The sequence below is a fragment of the Alligator mississippiensis genome, chromosome 12 (assembly GCF_030867095.1).
Source record: "Alligator mississippiensis isolate rAllMis1 chromosome 12, rAllMis1, whole genome shotgun sequence".
In the NCBI taxonomy this organism is placed as follows: Eukaryota; Metazoa; Chordata; order Crocodylia; family Alligatoridae; genus Alligator; species Alligator mississippiensis.
Window position 1 is genome coordinate 7,390,897 of NC_081835.1, and position 27,378 is coordinate 7,418,274.

The 27,378-nt window shown below is 41.7% G+C and overlaps 1 protein-coding gene across 1 annotated transcript in view; it reads right to left on the bottom strand.

Annotated features, from left to right (window-relative positions):
• Positions 1-6,128: 6,128 nt before the first annotated feature.
• Positions 6,129-27,378, bottom strand: part of EIF4E3 (eukaryotic translation initiation factor 4E family member 3) — a 29,155-nt gene continuing 7,905 nt past the window's right edge. Inside the window, exons 2-7 of the mRNA XM_019499558.2 lie at positions 19,594-19,666; positions 16,201-16,295; positions 13,646-13,706; positions 10,736-10,802; positions 8,123-8,278; positions 6,129-7,591 (exon numbers count right to left, since the gene is read on the bottom strand). Of these exons, the coding sequence (XP_019355103.2) occupies positions 7,545-7,591; positions 8,123-8,278; positions 10,736-10,802; positions 13,646-13,706; positions 16,201-16,295; positions 19,594-19,666 (499 nt within the window). The 3' untranslated portion in view covers positions 6,129-7,544. The remainder of the gene's footprint in view (positions 7,592-8,122; positions 8,279-10,735; positions 10,803-13,645; positions 13,707-16,200; positions 16,296-19,593; positions 19,667-27,378) is intronic.

Sequence of the window (27,378 nt, forward strand, 5' to 3'; positions counted from 1 at the left end):
GGTCCTTACCCCTTCGTGAAGTGCTTTGAGATCAACAGTGCAAAAACGTTACCTAAGAGAACAGTGCATCCTTACTGTTGCCAAGACAATCATTTCTTTTGCACTAGTGCCAGGCATTTTTAGACACCAAGCTCCTACCCTAATGGAGAACTGTCTTGGGCACTCTCAGTCCCAACAGCGTGTGAGCTACTTTCTCCAACTGGCTGAAAGCTTTCGACACCTACAGCTTTATCCACACCCTGTCGCTTTGTAGCAGGGCTGCTCGGTCAGAAATGGGTCGGGCATTTTTACCATTTTCTGCTGCATTGGGCCTCCTTGCTCAACAGCTAGCTGTGCTGGGGTGAAGGAATAAGGTGCAACTCTACCTATGAGGTGCTGAAGATCGCAGACTCAGATCCCTTTATGCTGAGAGGAGTGGGGAGATGCTGATCTACCCCAGAAGAGTCTGGTTGACTGCTGTTCCTCTTTCCAAGTCCTTTGAAGGAGTTAACTCACACAATAAACTGCAGAAGCTTTTGGCTGCTGTCTTGTTGCTAGCTGCCTGGTTGGCAGCATTGCAGAATGCTGGACTGAAGCATCGGGACAACACGCACAAACCTTTTTACCTTCTGCCTTGGAGTGTTTCAGCAACATGGAGGCCAAGGAAGGCGGTTCTGGGCTCTAGTTATTTGCCTCCATTCAAGTGCATTCCCTAAGATGGTGCCAGCGTACAAAAAATACCAGTCTCCAAGAAGCCATGCTGCATCATTTCACATTCGGCACTTAGCACTTGTCAGATTCATTGTTTTTTCTCGGCACTGTTGTATGGAAATTTAACTATGAAGCTTTCCTCCCAGCTCTGCCCTGATGCATAAACATCCCTGGGGGTGATCTCTCTAGGAAAGAATCCCCACTATTGTATACAAATCTTCTTGCATGTTTATGACAGAACTGTGGTCCAAAATAAGTAGATTCATCTCATTCCTGTTCCTAATACTGGTGTTCCTGACACAGGACGAGCCTGGATATTCTCCAGGCCCCTTGTACATGATGAATGGTGCCTCCTTTGGTCTGTTCTTTCAGTCTGTTCTTGCTTGCTGATTTATAGTCCTTTATTGACAGTGGCACTGGCGGAAACCATTTCTTCTTGCCCACTCCATCAAAGATAACAGGTTGTAGGCACCAGGACTGAAGCAAGCCACTTCAAGGGGCTGATAGAGGAAATTAGGCAGCAGTAAAGCATGAAATACGGCTGGTCAGCCTCTCTGCTGCATAAACTCCAGTCCGGCCCTGCTGTCAGTGCTGAAGAACACAGATTACTTTGCAAGGGGCAGTGTCATTTCCTGCTCTACACTACCATTGCCGATGGATGAACCTGCCTTGCTGTTCTCGTGAATCTTCTCTTTAGTGTTTAAGCAGCACCAGTTCCTTGACAGTCCTTGCCTGGAAAGCTTAGGCTGTGCCTATGGTACAGCTGAGGGTGCGACTACAGCATGGACAGGTGATCCTGAGCGAGCTACCATTGGCTTGGGTACTTATTGGAACAAAGTTACTGTAGCACAGGTGGCAGTGCAAGTCCCCTGGGCACCCTGGCAACTTACTCGGGGGGCAGCTGCACCTTCACTGCTATTCTTCCCAAGCTAACTAAGTTAAAGATAGCACCTGGATTGCTGACCTGCCTTTGATTTACTCAATAGACCAGGGGCAGGCAAAATACGGCCCGCAGGTCACATCCAGTGCACCAGGCCATTCTATCCGAACCGTGGAACCCCTAAAAAATTTAGAAAATTAATTATCTGTCCCTAGCTGCCTGTCAAAGATGACAAGGCACAAGCAGCAACAGGACCCCAGGGGAGCTGGTGGCAGGACCCAGCAGCAAAGCCTGCCTGGCTCTGCCCTCCCCTCAGCCCCCTACCAGAAGCCTCTGCCTAGCCTGGTGACCCTAGGACTGTTCCCAGCCTCCTTCCACCCGAGAGTGCAACTCAGCTAAGAACACAATGGTGAGGGGAAGACCACTGACGATCACCCCAGTCGTCAAGGCTGGGCCAGGCCAGCTCCTGCTGCGTCCTGCAGTCCTGGTGATGCAGCCAGGAACTGTGTGGTGCTGGAGCAGCTGGCAGGTAGGCAGGAAGAAGCAATGGTGGGGGATACAGTATCACCTCAGAGATGCAAGTTACTGACATGACCCCATAAATGCTAAGTGTTGTAGACGCTTAGTGTTGTAGACGCTAAAGTAGAAGGTAGTTCCTACCTCAAGGAACTTATAATCAAAGTGCATGTGTCCCTAAGGCCTAGCAACTACCCAACCTACAGGAAGATGTGTCTTCGTTTTTTGGAAACTACACAGAAGTACTTAATCTTATCATTGTCCCTTTCCCATGCACACAATGTACTGTACGTACCAACTCTCTCAGGTAGATTTAAGAGTCCCAGAATAATTCATTTTTCATTAAACTCATCAGATTAGAAAAGATCCATTAGAGTTAAATTAGAGCTCAGATTGCAATATTTTTTGAAATCAGAACGTGGGCACTCCACCATTTTTCTAATTTCCTTGTCACTCCTATGCCTAGGAGAAATAATGCAAGAAAGATGATCAAGAGAAGAACAATTTCCATCTGAAAACATTTTCCTCCTGTAAAAAAAAAAAGAGATCTGTCACCTTCATGTTTGAGTGCACAGAGAATGATCACCCAAGCTGCTTTGTGAAAATAACATTCTCCAGTTGTGCTTTAAGTAAAGGTACATTGATATATTGGTTGCCTATCGGGTCGTCACTGATAAAAGGAAAATTAATATTATTGGCAATCAGCTTCTTTTGGCCAGTGTAGCCAATTATGTCACCGATAAATGCCATGTGCGTGCATGCAGCCACAGCGTGCACGTGGCCAGGAATGCAGTCTGGCAGCTTGGAGACCAGCATCTGGCCAGTAAATCTGTGGGGGAGGGAAGGGGCATGGGGGGGGCAGATTGTGGCCCCCATGGTGAGGGAGGGAGTGGGGCAGGAGCAGGCACTACCCAGCTAGGGTGGTGAATGTGACCCTGGATGAGCTGCCCGCGACCTGTCTGGCTCCTAGGGTAATATTCACTGCTCTGGCTGGGCAGTGCCTGCCCCTGCCCCACTCCCTCCCTCATTGTGGGGGCCTTCATCTGCCTCCCCCCCATACCCCTTCCTCCCCCATACTGCTTTCCTACCACAGACTTACCGGACGGATGCTGCTCTCCAATCTGCCAGGCTGCATTCCTGTAAATCGGCTACTGGATCAGTATCGGTGCACCCCTAGTTTTAAGAGGACCTTTCTCTTTAAAATCCTCCAGTTGACCTTGCAATATGAAAAATACAAAGGATTTTTTTTTCTAAACCTATTGATTGGCAAAAGTAGGATGTTGACTGAGCAAGATGCACATCATATAGAAGAATTGTTTTATTAATGGTAATAAATGGAATTGGTGAGATCTGTTCCAAACCTGCTTTTGAAAACAACAGATCAAACAACTATAAACTAATAAGGGGAACTTTCTTTATCGAGGAATACTTCCCCTTGGATCTGCAGATTTCTCTGTTCCGTGCACTTTACACTTCCTATTGCATCTACCACAACTAATGCACATTTACTTTTCATGGCCGCATTCCACTGGCCCTCACCCTAGTCTTTTGCATAGAAACCATACAAACAGCTATAAACAATGCAAGTCTCTCAGACATCACTGACTGCAGAAACCTACTTTAAAAACTCATAGCACAAAATTAGAGGAGGTTCAAAGTTCATCTCTGAGAAGAAAAATCTCAGCACAGCCCTGCTTAAACCCAGAATAACTGTGTATATGTAGCGCTTCGTACTGAAGAGAACCCAACGCGTTTCACAATTTTCCCCCTTCACCAAGTTTGAGCCCAAAGGAAAATGAAAAGTGTAAGAGTTTGAGGCAATACTACCCAATACTTCAATGCCCAGTTTGGAAGAAATACCTCCTGCTGAAGTTCTGACTCTGCAAAGTTATTCACATTGAAATCTGGGTAAGGACACCGGGGCTACCGTCATTATGTTCACCTCATGCATCCAGCATCCCACGTCTCAAAAGGGCCTTGGAGGCACTTTAACTAAAGCTCGACGAACAGGCTTTTGTTAAAGCGCTCCCCACGTGGCCATTTTGAAATGCGGGATGCTGAATACATGAGATGCTGTGATGTTTTAATTAGAGCAGATCTCTGGATTAAAGACCGAGTGGACTTTCAAATCTTGTGACGTCTCTAGGTTGAGTATTGCAAACATGAAAACACAGAGAAAAATATAATTCAGCGCTGTCCTGTGGATGTACAGTGTGGACTTTGATCTAAGCCTAATTATGGTGTATAGCATATGATTTAGTCCAAGCATTGCATTTTAGTGCTGAAGGTTTCTTTATAATTTTCAGTTCCTGAAACAAAATTGGTTTGTGAAGGTTATGAAACTTGAAGGTAGATACCAGTATATTAAAATCAGAAAAGCATAAATTTCATCTAGACATACAAAAAACTAGAACTCTTGTTTCTAAAATTATACCTTTTATTAGACCAACTGGGAAATTGCAAGAAAATTGTCCTTTCCCAGTTGTCTTTGCGATTTCCCAGTTGGTCTAATAAAAGGTCTCATTTTGGAATCAAGAATTCTAGTTTTTTGTATGTCTTCTTGTCTCAGGCCAACACAGCTACCAAGGACCCCCCTAAATTTCATCTGGGTGTTCTGGGCAAACTCAACATATTTCATGCCGTTTGTAGGATAGCTGAATGTCCAATTTCCAGAGTTTCTTTGCTCAGTGACCGAAGGCACTTCCATGCTCAGAAGCATTGTGCTGTTCTGGCAGTATGTGACGTATGCAGGACCAAATCCTGAATTACCAACTAAATATCTTGCATGATATCAACCCGACAGACACTAAGTAATGATAATTATTACCACACTTGCAAATTCAGCTCATCCACCAGCTAGGGAATAATTGGCCCATTCTAGGATGGGTACTCAGAACAATCCAAGCAACAGTAATCTGTAATAAATTTAACTAATTAGATACAAAAGAGAATGCTTTAGTGAAAAGAAATTTTTTTAGTCATTTCAATGTACCTAGAGCCAGCCTAAACATTCAATGCTGGAATGTGGTTACTAATTGATTTCTTCCAGGGAAGAAATCAAAGAAGAATTGCAAGCATAGTGTATTGGATTTTTTTGGCATAAATGGACTGTGCACAGCCCTGGTTGAGATGCAAAATATGGCAACACAAACCTTGCCCTGCAGATCAAGTAGGCATATTCAAACTAGCTTTAAACTAGGTAGCTTGGGCACTGTGAGCAGTACAGCTATACAGCAGCGTAGGTTACAAAACCAACCTAAGAAGCTGATTAAACAGGTGTGTGGTTAGCTGATGCTAAGCTTCATTCTGCCATAGCTTCACTGTGTACTGTAACCAAGGTTGCTAAATTAACACTAGCAAAGGTATGTCTGCAGAACCTGTGATCTATATTGTAGTAGCTGCAGCACAGGCATATCCTTAGAAAGAACTTAAAACAGTTCAAGTAGTTCAAAACCTATTTCAAATTAAACAGTACATTTTTAAAGAATTTCCTGAAAGAAATTTAAGGCTCTCGGGCAATTTGGGGAGCAATAAGGAAAGGATCAGATTCAACATTATGAATACTTTGCAGTTTTAGGTATATATTAGAAATGCACAGTTGTAAAAAAATAATGTAAATGAATAAGAGCAACTGGTAAATCTCACATTCAGGTCACTGAATGTGACTTGAAACTGAAACTGTGACTTGACACTGAAACTGTTTGAACTGTAAATACCAGTTAATTAAACTGAACATAAAGCCTCTAAGCTTTTTACTTTAAAACCTGAAACTCATGAAAAGTTCACAAAGACTCACAAATTTTTTATAGTAGAAGAAACCCTAAATCAGAGTTGCCACTGAAAACATACAACTACTGACTAATATTCAACATGTCCTTTTTTCCTGCATTAATAGAAAAAAAACTTGATTTTTTAAAACATATTTCGAAGTATGCTCCAAATTACATTTTCTTGGAGAACAGTTTTCTTTTAATGATGATTAGGCGTAAGAAAGCGGGTCCAGTAATATTTAAGGTTAGAAAGCAATTACTGAAGCCAGGCATTTGCTTTTAGAAAACTTGTTTAATTAGCAATGCTCATTAACTGCACAACTTTTAATTCATAAATACAGATGACGTAAAAAAATTAAAAAGGGAAAATTTTATTTTTCACCGTATTCAATTCTAATGGCTGCCTTTTGAGATGCTAGATATGTGGAAATCAGTGCAACCTGAACAATTTCCAGACAAAAACACTAAATGTGAAGTAATGATCAGCGGAGTGCATATTCATTTCTGCTCGGCAGCTTCCTGTTGTAAAAGAAACTAAAAATAAAATCTTTGGTACTATAATAAAACGTTGAAATCGCCATTAATATGGACAAATACACTTCAAAGTTTAATGTTATCAATATTCACATTCATGCTGTAAAAACAACCCTCCCCTCCCCAAAAAACAACCTCTTTTCCCCCCCCTGCTCCGGCCAAACCCCACCTTAACTGACTTAAGGCGTTATCATAGCTTGAACTGAAATATGCTGGGGCCATCCCTGCTTGCACTGAAGTTGATAAGAATTCTGATAGGGACCTCTGCGGGTGTAAATTGGGGTGTAATCTCATCTAAGCAGCATAAGGACAAGACTGACTTTCTAAAACATGCTAAAAATGAACTGTGAAACTTTTTAACAGATGCACAGAAACACTTCCTAAGAAGCATACAAAAATTACTCAAACATCATGCACTCCAAAATGAGAGGTGCTGGCTTTCCTGATGCAAGCTCTCTCATTTTAGTCTGAATTAAGTGCTAATTTGAAATCACCCAAGTTAAAGTCACTGGCTAGCATCATCTCTTGGGGCATCAGCCCAATTCAAATGTGTTCTCTCATTCAGTGATTACGCTATTATTTACTTGTACAGTATATCTGCTATTGTCAGTGCAAAACCAGATTACTTTGTGTATTAGAATAATGCAGTGCAATTTCTCTCTCTTGGGACACAGACAGCAAGTACATCTTAACATGATAGGAATGTTTCAAAACAAAAACTGAAAACATATTCCACCAAGCGAGTTCTCCTCTATTTACAGCAAGTCAAGGAAAAGCAGCATATCATGTTTGTGCATGTTTGCACGTAACTAAGTACAGTACAACTACTTCAAAAGAAACAAACGTCTTCAACCTTACTGAAACAGGGCTAGAAATATAATCCAACTGAAAACCAAGTGGCCAAATATATTTTGTTTCAACAAGAAATTAAACTGAGGATTTAGAGAACCAAATGTAATGAATGTCATGTTCAGTAAGCAAGGCAACATCTTCCCTTGTCTTGAGTAAGAATTGCCCAAATTGAAAGCCTCAGAGACAAATGGAAACTGGCCAGCTCCCGTGATGCTTCTGCAAAGGCTTCTGTCCATGCTTCTCCCCATTGAAATCACTTCCAAAAACCAGATTACAAAGTGTAAGTTTGGTTCTGACAGCAGTTAATGTTTTCCACGTCGACCTTCAAAAGCATGATGCTCTTTATGGGCTACGGGGGGAAAAAGGAAAAACATCTTTTAAACTGACTATGTCAACAAGAAGTAAGTAAGAAGCTGCTACGGGTTAAGGGGCTTTTTGGTATATGTTCAAAGATTTAAACTTCTTCTTATCATTGGTACGATATACCATGCCTGAACGAGGAAGTTTAATACTTCAGTAGAATGAGCAAGTGCCCTTACTTCCCAAACGAGCTTCATGCCAAACAACGGCTTATTACAAATGCAGGTTGCACTCATCCTCTGGTGCTTAAGAGATGGTTGCTAGAGCTGATCCTAAGTATATTCTTATATATACCACCTAGCTTGATCCAGAACTCTCACTGCCTGCTATGCTACTTTATTGGGCAGAGACAAAAAAACCCTAGTAATTAGAAAGTAATGTAACAATAACTACTTATTTCTGAATACTAAAAAGTTCAGTCAATGAACACAGTTTTTCTACTGGATACATCTCAGCTGTGAACAATTTAACAACACCGGAAATCCTAGCGGGAAGAAATAAATCGGTGCAGAGTACTTACGCTTATAAAACACAGCTTTAAAAGACGTTTGTGGCAGAAGTTTGTAGATCTTTTCTAATACTTTTGCTTCGCTCGCTAAAGATGCGTTCACATTCCAAACTTGAACAACATCTTCACGATCACGAACGCTGACACTAACTCCTATTACTTCATCAGCTGTACAGAGAAACAAGTATTATAAAAATAGTAGAGAATTTTTTAAAAGTGGGGAAATCAACTTTGATTATATATAGTCCTGTAAAACACTTTGTCCAAAAGTTAGCCTAGCCCAGTGAATGAAAGAGAGTAACCAAAAAGTTAAGGTCATGCCAGTACTGAAGGAAATGAAGCAATTGTGAAAATGTAATTCACAGATGATATTTTTCTTTGAGGCAGTTATTGGAAATGGAACCTCACAAGGCAATGATGCTACTCAAACAATTTATGACAGTAGCTTTAATTATGGTTATTGTATTAGAATTATGGTATTGTATTGTATCAGGCTATTGTAATAAGAAAAATGAAAGCGGTCGGCTAGAAAAATCTATCAATGGTGTGTGGAGCACTTTACCTGGCTACCACATGGTAGGGACCAAGACAATAATTTCCCCAAAACACAAATTTTATTGTTCTGTTGCCTCTCTAAGCTTTCCCAAACAGTAGTGGAAATAAATTAATGAGACACAGATCGGTGTACCACTGCCCCCACCAATATTCCCAGTACTGTCCTCCATTGCTAAAACACCACGACTGGGACAGAATTACTTAAAAAGAATTACTGAATGTAAATGGGAGAAATGCTTCCTTCTTTCCTGGTATTAGCTTGGCTATGTATAAAGAGGTCCAAACTGGCAGAGATTTTTAAATGATTCTTACTGCCAAAGGATCCGAAGCATGTATTCCCTTTCCTATAATGCTGAAGTAAAACGAGAAGTAAGAGAAGTATATTATCTGGGATATTAGTTCAGCAAACCCTTGTTGGAAATAATCCAAGACAACCACTGAGTTAAACACACTAAAAGTGAGATAAATGCAACTTGCCTGTCTACTGCACTAAGTTGGAGAGAAATTACTTGTGTGAGAAGTCTTTGTTAAACTGCTCTGTGGAATTAAGAAACCTAGTTCTTTTCTATTGAATGATCAGTCAGAAATGGACCACTTCAAAATAGGGAAATTCAGGAACATAAAACAAACTGTTTAAATGGACGGTTGCACTTAGGACATACAAATATGGCCATTAAAATTAATCTGTAATCATTTCTTTGCTGAAGAGGTAAGTTCACTTAGTCATTCATTTCTGAGCCCAAAAGATTGACAAGCTCTGCAGTCATTTGTCTTCCTTGGTAACTAAACAGCTTCTGTAATCCAACCTCATCATCTAAAATGGTGGGAGCCTCCTACCAGCTTGGGAGATATGACAGGCAATTATGCTTCTTATGCAAGGTATAACTGATAACCTATCTGCAGTCCATTCCCACACTGAACGGCTGCAGTCTCAAGGTTGAGATTTTAGAAATTAGATTGAGTCTGAAAATACCATCCTCATTAAAATATTGGAGCTGAACAAAATCATGTATTAGTGTCTGAATTATTTATTGTTTTCCATTTACCAGGCAAGGCATTTCAAGTAGGTATGTCACATCAGCTCGTTTGATTCAGGCAACAGGAAGGAAGGTCCAGTGGCTAGAGTTCTTACCTGGAACTCAGGAAACCAGGTTCATTTCCTGGCTCTGCCACAGGCTTTTTATGTGAATTTGGGTAAGTCCTTAATCTCTCTGTGCCTCGGGAAAAACGCCTTTTAGGGATGTTGTGAGGACTCCCATGTTACATACAGTATTCTCAACAGCAGTGGTACATTACATGATATATTGAGCAAACAGCTTTCAAGACGCTGGGAATCTTGGTACCATAATAATCAACTGAATACTCACTGGGTGCGTCTACACATGCAATTAAGGTAAACTCCAGAGCACCTTAAGCGGGAGAAAACTGCTCCTGGGCACAGCATCTACATGTGCACGTGTGACAGCAGCAATTTGAGCCGAGGTGAAGCAGACCTAGGCTGGCAGGTCACAGGGGGTCAGTCTTGGGCTCCGGGTGGATGTGTCAGGTGGCGGAAGGGCTGGCTGGGGCATGAGAGTTAGGTAGGAGTCTGGGCTGGGCTGGGCTGACCGGGCACTATTTAAGGCTGTGGTCACCATCTACACGTGTGTTTAATCACACGTAATGACTCTGCTGTAAGATAGTGCTGTCCCCGAAAGTTAGTTTGCTGCACCCTAAGACCAGTGCACGTGTAGACGGTGATGCTTTACTGCGGAGCTAATTACTCTACTTTGCAGTAAAGCACACGTGTAGATGCACCTAGTGAGTGTTTCACACTTGAGAAATCTGGGAGTCTCCAAGAGATTACCCTGGGCCTTTGGAGGACAGGCAAGGACCTAGTCTAGAGTTGGTTCTGCACTAAGTAAACAGGAAGGCAATCATGTTTTGCTCTCACAGCGGAGAGATTGGATATGCTTCTGTATCCTGACACAGGTTGAGCACTGAATATTTTAATATTGAATTCTAGCGCTTGGTAAAGCAGCTTAAAATAAACACAAAACAAGAGTCTTAAAAGGTGATTTGTTTTTTTACCTGCTGCACAGCAGTCGGTAAACTGTTCTCCAATAGTTGCTAGCAGTAACTCTTTCCAAACGGCCGCCTGAGCAGAAAAAGAGAAAAAAGTTACTATTCTGTTAGTCATTTGCCAATGTAAAGTTTGCATTTCCTAGCTCAGTCTTGAGTTCACTCTTTGAGGCTGTCTAGAGACAGACGGTGTTATAAGTGTGTACTATGTTATAGTATTAATTCCTTCAGGAGAGATGGAAGAAGAATTTAGTAGCCTTATAAGTAATAGCATAATCCAATGTTCTTCCAATAAAGATTTCAGAATTTTAAGTATAAAATTACTTTCCCTACATTGGTGTCTATGACTCATACTAAATGGGCTAATTTTTGAAAGACAGAAGTAGATTTTTTCCAAGTATTTCTTCTGCTTAGGCAAGATAAAAGACCATAAAATTCCACTTGTGCCCATTTGTTTCTGTGGAAAATAATGACTACCCATTTTAAGAAAAGAACCAGCAAACTGTACTGCTAAATTAAATGGATTAATATATAAATGTCACATCTGATTTTCCTTGAGTAAGAAATAGGTTCATCTTTCAACAAATCCAAATGCTAACTAGAGAATTAAAACTGGAAAAAAAGTCTTTCAGCTGGTTTTCTTTGGTTTTGCTAGATGAATGACACTGTTATCTGCTTCTGACATTTTTTACTACCTTAGCCGCAGAGCATTCAAAACTTGGAATCTATTTTCTAATGCATCATATGCAACTCTAAGCTAATAAATTCAGTAATGAGCTCCAAGGTGTGCTCTTACTGGGACATAATTATGTTTTGTGAGCATATGGCAACATCTATCTTTGTCTATTTGGCCATAATGACTTTTGCATAAACTGCTTTTAAGCCATGCCCTCACCGCCACGTCAACTTACTTTATCCTTTCGGTACTATAAAAAATGAAATGAAACTAAGCTAATACAAAAGGCAAAAAAACTATGAAAACAACAAGCTGTCTTTTCAGCCTTCACTTTGCTTCTCAACATTTCTAGCCATCTCTTGAGAACGCAAAGGATTGGCACAACACGTTTCAATGACTCATTATTAGCCAATCCAGTGCATTATATCAATTTATAATAAGGAAAGATTAATGGGATAGAATGCATTGAGATGCACTTTGAAGATGTCAATGAAACAAGCTTTGACATGGAAAGATTCATATATTAATGCCACAACTGACCGTGCAAGCTCTCATTACCGGGCGTAGTGCTTACTACTGAGAGCTGTCCTATTGATCTCATGGGTAAGAAGCACTTCATCCAGTATTAAGTAGTTGCAGAATCAGACTATGAGGATCTAAAAAGTATTAGTTTTTGTATCAAAAACCAGCATGCAAAAATGTCACGGTCCACATGCAAACACAGCATTTTCAAATGCCAATGCTCTGTCAACCTCAGTTTGTCCTGACATTTAAAGACAGACAGCAGAACAAAGTTATATCTCCTTTTCCACTTGCCCCAGAAAGTTATTACAACAGGCCTTCTCTTTTTTTCTGGTACTTGGGAAATGCATTTCCCCCTAACTATAGATAAACCATTATGCTAGAGACCATAACATATGCTTGACCAACAGCTTAAGAATAAGGAACGTCCATCTTTACAAAGGTGTCAAAAATGGACTGAGGTGCATTTTAGGCCAGACTTCTCAGAAGTGAAAAGTGACATTTAAAGCTCAACCTGTCTGACTGTAAGGTGTCTAATTTTTAAGAACTAAGGATCATTCTTCCATCCGCCCCCCCTTCCCCCCCGTCAAACAAAAACCCCATACATACACAGGCCCCTCTGAAGTCTCAAGTTCAGGACCTAAAAAAACAAGGTTCCCAAAAGCAGACACTTTTGAAAAATCTTCATCTTGGATTATATAAAAAAGATTTCAGAAGTGTTTTGTGATCCCTTGGGACTGGTAGGAGGATGGCTGTGATGATTCACACGCAGAAGAAAAACCCACAGGCAAATTTAATTAACTTTTGGCTGAAATTTGAAGTATCACCTTTCAGTATTTTATGGTTTCTGAAAGGCTGTCATATTTTTCTTACACTTTGCCTTTTGTGTGTATCGGCCAGTTCCAGCATACATTCAACACACCCAGATAAGTTATGTAACCAGGCCAATTCGCCTCACTGGGACAATTCGCGTTAAAAATTACTCACAGGCATCAGTGCAAGCTTAGGCTCAAAAGCCAGCTACACAAAAGCAAAGCCATTTCAGTTTGCTGAAAGGAAAGTGGCTGAACTGAGTTCAACCCTTTTTAAAAAGTATTATGTAAGACTTTTGAGCACTTAGGACTAAGAACTGACAAGCTGGTGAAAGACAGAAAACAGCGCTTTTTGGGTTCGACCCTGAAAAACACTTAGACGGAGCAGTTCGACTGAACTCACTCGATAGGGCTGCTCACAGTGGTTAGCAAGATTGGGCACTTAAGTGAATCTGTGACAAAGACGCTGAATTTCATGTTAGTTCTTGGAGAATATCACGGCTCTCCTACTATAAATTTACTATTAACGCCGACAGCACCTCTGGCTACATTTTATCTTGCCTATGCCTAAGTGAGTAAATTCAGTCTTGAGATGGAAGGTGTTTATAAAGCTATTACGCTCGCCAACTGCAGATGCTATAAGACTCCAGAGCAATCAATGGATAAAATATTGGCCAAATATGATTAAAAGCAAAATGATCAAATACTGCATCCTATGTTAGACAGGAACAAACGGAGGGTAAAAATAGAAGGTTTTCAACTTTAAACATTGTGAATTGACAACGCTCACTACGATGCAGGAATCAAAGTAAGCGCCACACAAAAGGAAACAAAAGAATACTGTTATTAGAGGCAGATGAAACAAAAAACCTGACTAGTCATTGCCAGGTAGGAAGGGGCATCACATACCGTGCTTTCTTTAGGAACTTTCATTTTCCACACACCTCCTTTGGCATTGCTTTCCTCTTCCCTGGTTTTTGGGAAACATGTCAAGAAAACAAATATTCAAGTACACGTGCCGGGCAAAGTTGATACACAGACCTAGAAAAAGTGATAACTGATTTCTGGGTTTCAAGTTTTCAAGGAAAGTCCCATTTGAAATATCAGCACTAGTTCCAGGCAGCGAGGCCTGTGCTAGTAAATCTGACACCAGAGAGAAATCTTTCGCTGTTCATGTGAAACAGCTCTCTCAGCACCTAATCCCTCTCCTAAATTTGATGTGTTGGGAAACAGTTACATTTTCCCTGACCACAGAGCGAGCACTTCTGAAGTGGCAATAAACTCTCAGGGAATGCACCCCCGCGACACCAAGCTAATTCACGTTTTACCGTGGCAACTTCTCATCGTGAAAAAAACCTGATGCACTTTCACACAAGCAGCTCGTTACTTATGTTCTTCCCAGTGAATGCAGGAGCTCAAACATATTTCAGCAGAAGTCTGTGATCACTGGAAATGAAGTCGTCTTCAACAGAAATGCTAAAGCAACTGGAGTCAGGACGGACACAACTATTAAATGATAGCTCAAACTGATACAGCACATAGGTCTGTCCTGTAACCGTCCATTTGATACATCTTTATTATGGTTTTCAGACTTCAGGTGAAATGCCACTGAAGCAAAAGTTGACAATTTTTATAAGCATACAGTGAAATATTTGATATGTGTTTTTTGATCTGCTGAAAAGTGCAAGCTCTAAATAAAGATCACCTAGGCTGAATGGGCTCCTATTGATGGAGGTGGAGCTCTCAAAGGACATCAAGACAAATAAAGGGAAGCATATTTTAAATATATCAGCATCATCAGATTTTTTACTCATAAAAATCTAGCCATAATTAGAGTATCTAATATGTGTTGGCTAACTGTAATCTGAGAACCTCTACAATAGTTTTACAATGATTATTAAGCAGATAGTGAGTTATTAGGTGTGTGCATCAACTTTGCACACTCCTTTCCTTAAAGGACAGCACAGAACTTCTTTAATAGAAGTCGTAAAATAAGATATGCATCGTTTTCAGACAAAGTTTTTGAATTACACACACCTCAGCATCACCAACCAAATCAAACAACAGAAAAGAGCATGACGTTCTTTCTTATCCTTCCACATTGTCAATAAAGATAGCAAGACCAGAGTGCACGTGTATCCAGGAGATATACTGTGCAGATGTCAACATTTTCTTAAAACCAATTTCACCTATGCCTCCCAGCAGTAATATCTTTTAAAATAGTTTTTGTACTTGATCACTAGACAATGTGTGGACCTCCTGCAGGTACACAACGTCTAGTTAGACATATTTATGCTCATTAATCTGAGATCATAACAACTTTAATCCAATCTCACACACACACATTTTGCAAACTGATCAGAAGATTTCTAATCTAGCTAACTAAAATTGATTGAAAATTGATTGCTTACGTTGGATTTGGATCCTAACTACCAAGGGGAAATAAGCAGCAATGTACAGGCGACCCTCGCCATTCGTTGGGGATGCGTTCTCATATCCCCCATGAATGGCAAATCCGTGAATAAGGCACTGCGTTCATGAACTCATTGCCCCCAGTGGCTGGGGGGGCACGGCTGCTCTGGTAACAGCGGGAGCCCAGCGGCAGCAAGCATGGAGCTCCTTTAAATGTATTTAAGAAGCAGGTTCAGCATTCGCGAATATTTGAAACTATGAATGCTGAACCCATTAATAGTGAGGGTTTCCTGTACTGTACAAAATATTATAGTTGGTCCTTAAGTTTAATATATATTGTTTTAATAATTTAATTTAATATATATTATACATACTTACATACAATCCGGACTTGTAGCAGAGATGCTAGCTTTTATTAGACCAACTAGATTTTTGCCAAAAAAATTATTTAATTTGGTCTGATAAAAGAAAGCATCTCTACTATGAGTCCTGATTGGCTTTTCCTCGAGACCAATACGGCTACAACCTGGATACCTGATACATACATACACACACTCATACATTACGTACGTGTGTGTGTGTGTGTGTGTGTGTGTGTGCGTATAAGTGAGGCACAGATGAGGCATTACTAAGAAATAGTCATCACACGCATCAATACCCCACCTATTCTGAGTGGAGAGAAAAAAAACTGTGAATTAGAAAAAAAGAACAGGGAGACAACTAATAGAAATATTTAGTTCAGTGTAAAGCCTTTCTCTGTGTTCCTTAGTTCAGGATTTCTTATTTACATTTATAAATCAAAATGCAAACCATGAACTTTTAGTTCACTATACTACAACTTTAATTAGTAAAAAATGCTCTGTTTAATATAATGGGCTTTTAAGCTTTACAAGATCTTCAGACCAGGAAAAGTCACTCTGGGATCCCAAGTCAACTTGCTATGAGCAGAAGCATGCCATGCAATACTTTGTTCCCACTCTTCTCTTCTTCCCCTCATTATTTATCGTGTGTACAACGCCCGCTCCCATAGCTGACAACAATAAGATACATACCAAAGTGGCCGTCTTTCTCCCCGCATTAAATGGTAACTACATCGCAGAGGCAAATTTGTCACAGGAGGAATATTATTATAGACACTCCAGAAATTCTTTAAAAAAAAGAAAAAGTAGTTCTAGTTTCATACACGTGACAGTGAATTTCATGCAGATTTACTTGCTCTTCTTATTCTTAAAACAATTATCACAAATCTCCCTTACAGAAAGCCACAAGTTACCTTTGCTTTATATTAGAATTCTTTGACATTATTTTCTGGTGGCTCCACTTACTTTTAATGATTAAAAATCTGCATCATCAATATTTGAACTAAAAGACACTGAAGTCATGTCACTGAGAAGACACAGTTGCTCATCCAACACATGCTCTGCGAAAGGTGGGGCCGTGGAGGAGGGGAGCATCGGCCAATAGCAGAATCCTCCGTGGGTAGGACCCTCCACGCTCCAGGGCCCCCATACAAATTGGGAACGTCTTCTAAACCTACTGTGTCCTCTACTAGACTACTGTGTCCTTAAGCTAGGTCCCCATGCATCACATCCTCCAGTCAGTCCCCCTTTTAGCTGCATAATTAGCAGTCATTTTACTTTTATACAGAGCCTGCGATCATAAATTTTTATGAGTGAGAGTCAGAGAACAATAGTAAAGTCAGTCCCAATCTGAGTTATACTCAAACACATCCAAAACAAATCAGTTTAAATATAACTTCTTTAGCATGCTTTTTTCCCCCAAAAGACAAAATTTCCAGTCAACCCTGTTTGCCAAATAATTTTCCAATCTAGCCTACTTGCTAACTTGCTTAATTCCATAGGAAAAAAAAAAATCCTCTGGTGCCTCCATCTAGAGCACATCTCTCATTGTGATATTCTGAACCAAAATTTTATATTAAATTTCTAAGCTACATGCCTAATTGGTGATCCAGTCATGTTGTCTGGAGCTGGCAGAAGGACTTACAAAAGGGCTCAACATATACTTAATGCAAATTAATGTACGAATAGGGAGAACGGAAGAGAAAATGCCACCAGACTCTCTCTCTCAGCTTTACTGCAAGTAAGATGGGAAGCTAGTGGAAAAGAGAAAGGATAATCCCTTCCTACCACCTTGAACTGAGGATAGGTGACTGGGGGAAACAGAGAAAGAGAAACATGCCCTTGCCTCTTCTACCCACAGCAAGGAAGAAGCCAGATGTTAAGATGCTCTTGCATCAAACTGGGCTAAGTATAGACAGTCCAAAAGCCCAAGGCTGAATCGATTCAGTCTTCATGAATTAGTCTAAGCTGTGTAGATTGAACCGATAAGCAAGTGAACAGACATTCACTTTTGATTCTCAAAATGCAGTCACATGCCTGCAGTGGCCCAGGCCAGAAGCCGGGGAGCACTAGAGTATGCCTCCCTGATGGGCTGAAGCAGACAGCTTGGGCCAGGGCTAGCCCACCAACCCTGTGAGAGGGGTTTGTGGGGGAGATGCAAAGCATCCTCCCCAACAAACATTGGCTGGGATGATGTAGTTGAGGCTGGTCGTGCTTGGAGCAGGGGGTTGGACTGGTTGTGACCTCCTGAGGTTCCTTCCCACCCTCATTTTCTATGATCCTGGGATGCTGGGGGACTATGAGTTCATGTGAATCTGGAGCGGATCTGGGACAGAAGTTCAATAAACTGATTTAACCTAAATCAGTTAAGTCTGATACTACATCCATCCAGATTTAACTTAAACTGGTTTTGGCCATTTGGAAAGCGGTTTACGTGCACTGACCTTCAGCTGCATTACAGATTTGAACCGATTTCCGATCACTTATTGGAAATCGGTTCAAATCGGTTTGTGTGTAATTTCTGCCCCTTGCCCCAATGATGAAATATCATGTATCAATAGAAAACCAACTCTGCAACACTAATATGATTCTGGGGCAATTCTCAGAGCCGCTTTTTTACCCAGCTGTCAAAAATAGAGTAAAACTGCCTAAAATATTAAAAAAAAAAAAAATCGACAACACAAGAATGTGAAAGAAAATGTGTGCAGTGTTTAGACTCTCCTGTATTTTGCATTCACCATTTTTGTGTCTGCTACAATTGACTGGCTAAGGGGGACACACCTGTTAGTCCGGCTGTCTAGAGCATGACTTGTACACACAATGTGTTTGCAGAGTGGTGTGTTTTACCATGTCACTGCTTCGGATGACAGCAAATCCTAAAAAATGCAGAGGAAAAGTGAGGATTTTTCCTTCCACTTCCCCCAGGGAAGTAATTTTGAAATACATCTAACTGCTGAGTGAGGTGAACTATCAAAAAACCAAGCTACTAGCCTCTGGTAATTCATCCAGTGAAACTGTCCTCTCAAGGGACCCAAAGGGATTCTCTAAATCTTCCAAAGCAGCCCAAAGAGAAGGAATCCAGTTCAGCTCCTTAGTACAATAAGGCCTAGGTTAGCTAATGGAGACTAGAATAAGAGTCAGTCAGGTGCTGGATACACCTGCTCTTAAGTAGTGTTCTCATCAGCTCTCAAGAGGTCTGCCCGGCACATCTACAAACTGTGCTCTTGGATGGAAAACTTCCAGAGATAATTAATCTCCTTGGGCAGAGGAAAATAGTGGCTGGGAAGGGACATCAGATCGAAGGTTATATCTAAACAGCAAAAATGTCGAGCTAGTTTGATCTTAAAGCATCACCACCTTCAGTGTTCCTGTAAAGACAACATTTATGTCTCACTTTAAAATTTCATAGCATTTGTGAATTAAAGGCAGACTTAACATTATATAAAAAGAATCTAGCAACAGATTATACTGTAGGCTTACTCATCTGCCATTGTGGAAGCACTCTACCATAGAGGTTATATCCATTCAGATCACCAAGTGCAAATGATGCACACTGACTTTGTTTGCAGATAGAAAACGAGATGATAAGAAAAAGGGAAACACTTTGCTGTGCAGAATCTCTTACGGCTACAAGTGTTCCAGAAGCAGAAAGTGTTAAAAAAAGTATTAACAGAAAGTATGAAAGAGAGACACCCCCCAAGGGTATATCAAAGGAAGAATTCCACATCCTGTATCTCCCATAGCTCAAATGATAATTATATTGAAATACAGACAAATATTTAAAATAAATCAAGGTTTATGATCCAGTTTAGAGATTCAGGAGAGGCTCTCAAATCTTTAGAAAAATTGGGAATAGCTGGTAAAAACAACTGTATCACCTGCAACTCACCCCTTTCTGGTCCTTAGACGCCAATTCAACTCTAGGGATGACTAAGGAATAGCTCATACATCCAACAAATACTTTTATACCTGAGGTAGGCGAAAGCATGAGTCTGACTCATCTGGCATGTGGGTGTCAATACAACCTCACACCTTGGGTTTTATTTCTCATGTGCAGCAATTTCTGTAGCACTATTTTAGTCTTACCTGTACTGTTTGTACTGTATAGATCTTTTTCAGATTTGATGCACATTCAGCCGCTGTAGTACCAGGAAGTGACCTAGAAAAACATTTAAGAAAGTCATTTTTGGATAAACTCAATAGATTATCTCAATCTCTTAAGAGGCTGAAACATTCACAACCTATCAGTGGTCTACTTCCAACTCCAATCAAACAGTTTAAAAACCAAAGCCCGAATATTCTTATGTTTTCGGTTAGGTTGAGGTTCGACAAGGCATTTTAAAATATGTACATGCTAATTAAATGGGCACAGGGAAGATTTAAACCAAAAATAAGTCTGGTTTTTCAAAGAGCAACCTACCCATTTCTTCTGTGCAAGCAAACTGACTTACTTGTAAACACAGGTTTGCTCACATGTGCTTAATTATTGGCAAAAGTTTTGAAAAAAAGCACAAAATAAGAGAAAAGGAAAAAGCAGCTAAGCGTGTGTGTATGTGGGGAGAGGGGCGGTCCCAGGAAAAAAGAAATCTAGCCCAAATCCTGAATATCACGAGTATTTACAGCGTGCCTATAAGCCAAGTTCCATGGTTAATTTCTCATTCGGTTTCCTTTATATCTGATTTCTCCGTGAATGCTTTCAAACATGTTCCTAGTCATACTCCAGTATTCCCCTAGTAAGGAGTGCCCTCTATATTTAGCTGTAATTCTGATATAAAAAAAAAATCCACTTGGAGTTCGGTTTACAAGCACACACCACTAGATGGCCACATCCAACATCCAACAACCTTGAGACTCCCGCAGCACCTCACATTGCACAAGACCCAGACCAAATGCAAAGAGGTCAGCTCGCTTACCGCTCACCGATCAATCAACTCGCAACCGTGACTTCTCTTTGGGGAAAACAAACCCAAGTCAAAAAGGGAACTGATCAAGCTGGAGCCGCGAGGCAGATCCCCCGCGCCTGTCGGGCAGCAATCTCAGCAGTTCTCCATGCAAAAAACACAGGGAACGCAGCTTTACATCCAATTATTCTGAAAACACGTTGGAAACCCAGCAGCACCCAAACACCTAACCCATACATGGGAGACAAAGCCTTTCCCAAACCCTTGTCCAAATCAACGGGGAGGAAGATAAATAGATTAAAAATGGATTGCACAGAGAGAGAGATGGACAGCCCCTGACAAACCCACGCAGCCTTCAGATGAACTAAAGCCCTACAGAAAATATCTACTGCTAAGAACAAAACCCTCAGCACTCAGCTCTCTAGTCTTTGTTCTTGTGATCTAGGCAACGCATTCAGCCTTTGCGTATGCTGGGCATTTAAGAGAAATCTCCCACCACTGGCCTATGCAACTCCAGTATTTGCAATAGAAAAGACCCGGCGTAGGCCAGCTGCGGGCATTTTTACCAAGCAATGGGAAAACACTAAAGCCTTGTTTACAAGGGCACCTACACCATGGTGCTGTTGTATGATCAGTAGTAATTACTACAGCACAGGTACTTCATTTGTCCAGTGAAGCCTGTAGTTTTCCTCAGCTTCACCATGACATTTCTTTATTTCCTTTAATCCCTCAGGATGTATATACCACTTTAAAGTATTCTCCATAACCAGGACTCTTTTATCCCCACCTGTGCTACAAAATGACACATCTGCTACTTGCAGCAATTCAGCCCAACTCTTCTAACAGCGTGTGCACAGACACAAACGCACCAGTCCCCGTATTTGGGATTGCCACGACATTTTTGTCCTTCCACGTTCCTCCCACCAACCGCTACAGTAACAGAGTTTTATAGGCACCTCTAAACAATTCCCAGCACAAACCCCCAGGGAAACAATACGTGGGAACTAAAATCCATGTGTAGAAAGTCCCATTAAACTTTTAAGATGTATAAACCAAATAAATTAGTAAATTTTTAAGTGCATAAAACAGAATGTATGTTGCAAAACAGCATTAGCATTGCAAAAAAGCTATATCTTTTAAGATGAAACAAGGCTCAAGACTGCATGTCTTTCACCTTCAAAACTGCACAAAACTACAGAAGCTTGAAACATGATAAAAGTTGTAAGGAATAAGTACGGAGTCACTAATTGCTCGTAGGGTACGTGCTATACACAGCCCATTAAGTTTAGGGGAGCAGAAGCCCTGGAAGTCCTCCCTTCACTTTCCTGGTTCAAAAGCCCGCTATTTCTGAGCGACGAGACGATAGCTTAACTCTGGGGTAGAAAACCGAACGCTACGTGACAAATGAAGTCAAATCATTAAGACTACGTGAAGCTGCTTTTAAAATGTTGGGTTCCTATACATGTGCAGGGAGGCCGCTCAGACACGCTGTAATTGCATGGTAATACAGCATAGTAATAACTGCGCTCCAGCAGACTCCAGCGCCATGTCCATCAGCAACCCGTGCTGAAAAATGGCAGCGGGGTGCTTTAAACTAAAGCTCGTTGGATGAGCTTTAGTTCAAAGCTTCCTGCTGCCATTTTACTGTGTGTAGGTGCTGATACACATGATGCTCCAGGCTCTTTTAATCAGCGTGGCTCTCAGAGCTGTTCTAATTAAAGCACCCCACCCGCACCCCGCCTCCCGGAGCACGTCTATAAATGTCCATCCAGTTTACAGTGCTGTAACATTTTTTGTGCCTCATATTACAACCAAGTTTCTAGCTAAGTTTTAAGGACACACACAAAAGTTACTTTGCTCTGTCTCTGACGTAGCCATAGAAAAACCTGTTTGAATGTACCAGTTACATTGGTATCACACTAATACAACCATGGATCCAAAACACTGTAGGTCATATAAATGGCAGCACAATGCACACAAGACAATAACTTTGCTGAAAGGAATAAACTCACTAAATCAAAAGTCTCTCCCCTGTGTTCCCAGAAAGAAATATTAAGGTGACAAATGAAGACTCCTTGTCTTCACCCCATTCTATCCTCACAGGTAAACCTTTTACCTTTCAAGTCTAAAGACAGTGAAATGGGTATCAAGTAACAGAAATCATTTGCTTATTGGGGATGTTTTTTCTAATAAAGGCAGATGGGACCTGCAGTCAAACTCAGTATAGTTGGTGATAGGCTGATGCAGGAACTTGAAGCAGGAGGTTGCCCAAGAAGGACAAGAATCTTTACATGACTTAACTGTATCCAGAACTCTTTACTTACCAGTGTCAAATACTGAAATAGCATTATTTTGCCTCTCACATCTTGGTGTAACCTCAGAGTTTTGTAAGTGGTGGGTCTTAACCTGTAGCTCCTGGGCCAAATCCAGCACGTGGGACTGTGTCATCCAACCTGTGGGGCTCTCCAGGGGTCCAGAAATCTGGTAGCAGGCAAGCGGTGGCAAGGTTAATTGCCACAGTTCCCTGTTACACAGTGGCAAGGTTAATTGTTGAACTTGCAACAATTAACCTTGCCACTGTGTAACAAGGAACCCTTACCCTGTTACAGAAAAGCAGGGCCCTTTAAGGGAAGGGTTTTGTGAGCTGGACAAAAGCAGCTGGCAAGGCTGGGGTTAATAAAGACCCCTGCTGATAGGGCACCTGACCGAATATGGGCAGGGCTTGAGCCGCTTATAAGCTTGGGGCTCAGCCAAGCCAGGAAGTCTAGCTCTGCAAGCCAGGGGATGAGGAGCTCATGGCCAGGAAGGCTGCAGGGGGATGCCAGGTTGACCTTAGAGCTGCTCTAAGCACTGCCAGCAGGACACTTATTTAGGAACACAACCCCGGTAAGGGGAAGCTTTGCTGCAAGACAGCAGACTATCGTGGTCATTTGCTATGCCGGGAGCAGGCTGCATTTATGGAGCAGCTGGCATGCTTTGCCCTGAGGTCAACCAGTGGTTTGGGAGTGGCTGACAGGGGAGTGAGCGGAGGCCAGGGCAGGGCACCTGAAGGGTGCCTGGCGGTTTAACCCTCCGTGGAGTGCAAGGGGCACGCCAGTGTTTAGAGCCCTGCTAGGGACCCTGATTCAGGGTTTGGACCTCAGAAGGAGATCCAAGCCTAAAGAGTTGGACAAGAGCTGGGCAAGGGCCAGGGGGCCCAGTGTCCAGGGAGGGCAGAGCGAGGGCCAGGGGGCTCTTGTGCATGAGAGGGAAAGAGATGGGGCCAGGGGCCTAGAGCAAAGGACATCAGGGCCAAGAGCCCAGATGAAGCCAGGACAAAGACAGCCCTAGAGGCATGAGACTAGTGCCAAGGGCCCAGATGGAGCCAGAGAAGACTCAGTGCCCAAGGCAGGGCAGAGACAGCCCCAGAGGGGTGAGATCAGGGCTAGGGCCTATAACCTAAGCAGGGCACAGCCTGGGAAGATGAGATTTGGGCTGGGACCCACCAGTCAGGCCTGGTACAGTGGGTCTGGTCTAGGCTAAGGGAACCAACAAGAGAAAAGGGGCTGAGGCCAGGAAGGCTGAGGTCCTGACAAAATGGTATAAAGGCCTAAGGTGGCCTGGTATCCAATTGCAGCCAAGTGCCCATGGAAGTCATTAATTGGGCATAGTGAAAGGGGTGGTTGGAGCCACGTAATAAACCTCTAGGGCAGCAGGTGCCTCGAGGCACGTATGGGCCAGGAGGGCCCAACTACAGACAGACTGGGTTCAAACTAGTGGGGTTCAGGACAGATCTACTGGTGAAGGAAAAACGAGGACTGGTTCTAGGACTAACAGGCAGCTTCCCTTTCATAACTTAACAATTACATCAAGGCATGGCAGGCGAGAGTGGAGGGGAAGATAACTAGAATTAGGCTGAGGAAGGGGCCATTTGGCTACCAGGAGGCAACACGGTCACCCCTGGGTCCTTGGCCCTACTATACGCTGCTTCCCTACTGCCAAATTTCTGGACCCATGGGGAGACCCACAGGCTGGAAGACATGGTCACACACAGGGTCAGATCCAGCACACGTGGTGTTGTTCTGTGTTTGGATCTGGCTCACAGACCAGCTCTGCACTTCACATCCAGCCTGCGGGGCTACAAGGTTAAGCACCACCGTTCTTCAGCATTTTGTGCTTCTTGCACTGTGCTGCTATGGTTGACAGACAAAGGTGGACATGTTTTTACTCTTCCCTGCATCACAACAAGGTCTGAGAAATCTGTTCTGATGTATGCTTCTGCCGCCTGTTCCCTAACTCCACAGTCACAGGCAGGCATTAACATAATTTTGCCTTACTACACATTGTACCATGATCCTTATGGATGCATGTTGACATTGCCTTTGGAGTGCTGCAATAACACTGACACCTATTTAAGTGAATGTTAAAAAAGCATTGTGAACCAATAAGCTTCAAAGGCTGGCTAAATGTCCATATTGGATATTTATCCAACTCTCATGATTTCACAAATCTGTTGGGGAATAAAAAACATAATACTCCTCTTTTAGGTGATAAAACAATTCATTCTGATTGCTGCAAATCATACATTCCAGCAAAATAACATTATCAGCTGCAGAAAATACCAACCATCTACTACATTATTCACTGTAAAGTTAAGATAGAAGGCTATTCATTATTTTTAGTAACTCACTTGACAAGTATTATAGGTTCTGTGTGGACAAGATTATATAGCGCATTTCAGCATGGCATCCAACTCTATTAAAAGCTATCAATTTTCTGGTCCTGAACACTTTACCTCAAAACTGGAGAGGAAAAAAAAATCAAAACAACATAGAAAAAACCCCATGAAGTCTTAAAATGAACTCTGCAATAGCTGCATGTATGCAGGCCAGTCCATCCTGCTTAAGTTACTATCCAGCCTTCATTTCCCCAAATACTAAGTAAAACTATTTTGTGTTTTTCAAGAGGTAACTTTACCCCAGTTCAAGGGATTGAGGAACTATTCCTTTGGACCTGAAAATCTATGATACCATGAATTTTTGGTGTAGAACATACACAACAATAGCTATACAGTTATACCCAAATCAGCACAGTTGACAAACAACAAAAATATTATTCATAAAGCAATGGCATTTTCAAGCTTCAAAAAGAAAAGAACTTACAAAATTGCTTCCGCATTTTTTTTCTAAAAACTGATGCAACTTTCAAAGATAATGTTGTAAACCAGGCAAAAGCAAGAAGTGACTTTGTACTTTCCTGGAAAAGAGGTGAATGTTTATTTTACTGCAATTAGAAAAAGCTGTGAATTCTGGTCTATAAAGAGAAGAGATGAAGGAATTGCTTCATTTTGGGCAATTTGATTCTACTCACGTCATTAATAAAATGAGTGTTGTGTCAGATTAACCATTTTATTTTTACTTGCATGACTCAACTAGCTTTCACTTAATTGGAGCATTTGTTTTTAAAAATTATCATTCTAGTTCGTAGAGCTGTGAAGCTACATTTCCAAACATGACCTGAAGAAAATCTAACTGATCAACAAAGACAGCAAACAACCTTAACAGAAAACTTAATTGCCCCATTCCTTCAGGTGAAGTTAATTCTGAGAACCAATTATGAGTCGCTAATAGTTTTAACTGTTTTGATAAGTTAATACATTCGTTGTTAATGATTCTTCTACTCCTTGAGTAAAAGCTTACTATTTTTTCACTCTTTAGTTCTTCCTGTCCTTGAACCACTGCCCCTGTCACATTAAGATATTCCTCTCTATTCCATTTTAAAGTTTCCCTGAGGCATTCCTTCTTCTTTTTTTTTTTTTTTTTGCTGCATGTCTATTCCTACCCCAATTTAGCTATAAAATCACTTAGCCCTTCATTACCTTTCTCCTACCTTCTCACGATAAATAAATTCCATATGCCAAGAAAGTTTAAATGAGTTGTATTGGAAATTACATTTCTGGGAAAACCAAGAGAAACAAACAGACCCCGAAAATTATCAAGGCTTTCTTCCAAACATAGATGTTCCGATAAGAAGGCGAGGTCCCTGGACATGCTCAAGGCTATCGTTGGGCACAAAGAAAGATGTTATTCCCTGCATGCATACAACGAGCTCGTGTCATTTCATGTGTCTCACATCCCATGCAAAACTCTAAAATGCATCCTTGACATTAAGACTGCCACCAGAGTAAGATTGCCGATTGCTGTCAATCATTTCCAGCCTTTCTCAGTCAGTGGAATGGATGGCCAGTGCCAGAACGGATAGGCTAGTCTAATACGTAACGGATTCATAATGAATATGTTTCTAACGCAATGACTGTAAAAACAGGTCAGCTCACAATAGCACTCTCCCACTGTACAGGGGAGCAGGGAGGTTTTAGGAGGGGGCATCGCTGACCTTCACTGGAGTGCCTGCAGGAGGGAAATCCTAAGCCAGGGTTCAACAGTTAAGTCTCCTTGATGTCAGAACAAGTAGACTCAGACCATCTTCTTTTAACCAAAAGACACGCAGATCCCATCACAGCGAGGGCCAGTAACAAAGGCCTTTGCATGTACAGCCATCTCCGACTTAAGGCATATGGCAAAAGGGCTCATTGGGCTTCTTGTCAACGAGGAAGCTGGTGTTTCTTGTGCACGATGGGCGCCAATACACGTGCAGGGGGGCTGCTCCGATGTGCTGTAATTATAGCACATTGGAGTAGACTCGATTAATCGGTCTTTAGGTAATTCCCACACTCCAGCATCATGTGTATCCGCATCTCTGTGCTGAAAAATGGCAGCTGGGGGGCTATAACTAAATCTCGTTTGAGGAGTTTTAGTCAAAGTGCCCAAGCCGCCATTTTTCAGCACGGGGATGCTGATACACATGACACTCCAGGTGCTTTAATTAAGCGCGTGTCTTGGAGCCACTCTAATTAAAGTGCCTCTGCCCCACGTCCCAAAGTACATGTATAAACACCTGTGGTTTTCAGGGTCAGTGTCCTTTATTAGTTATA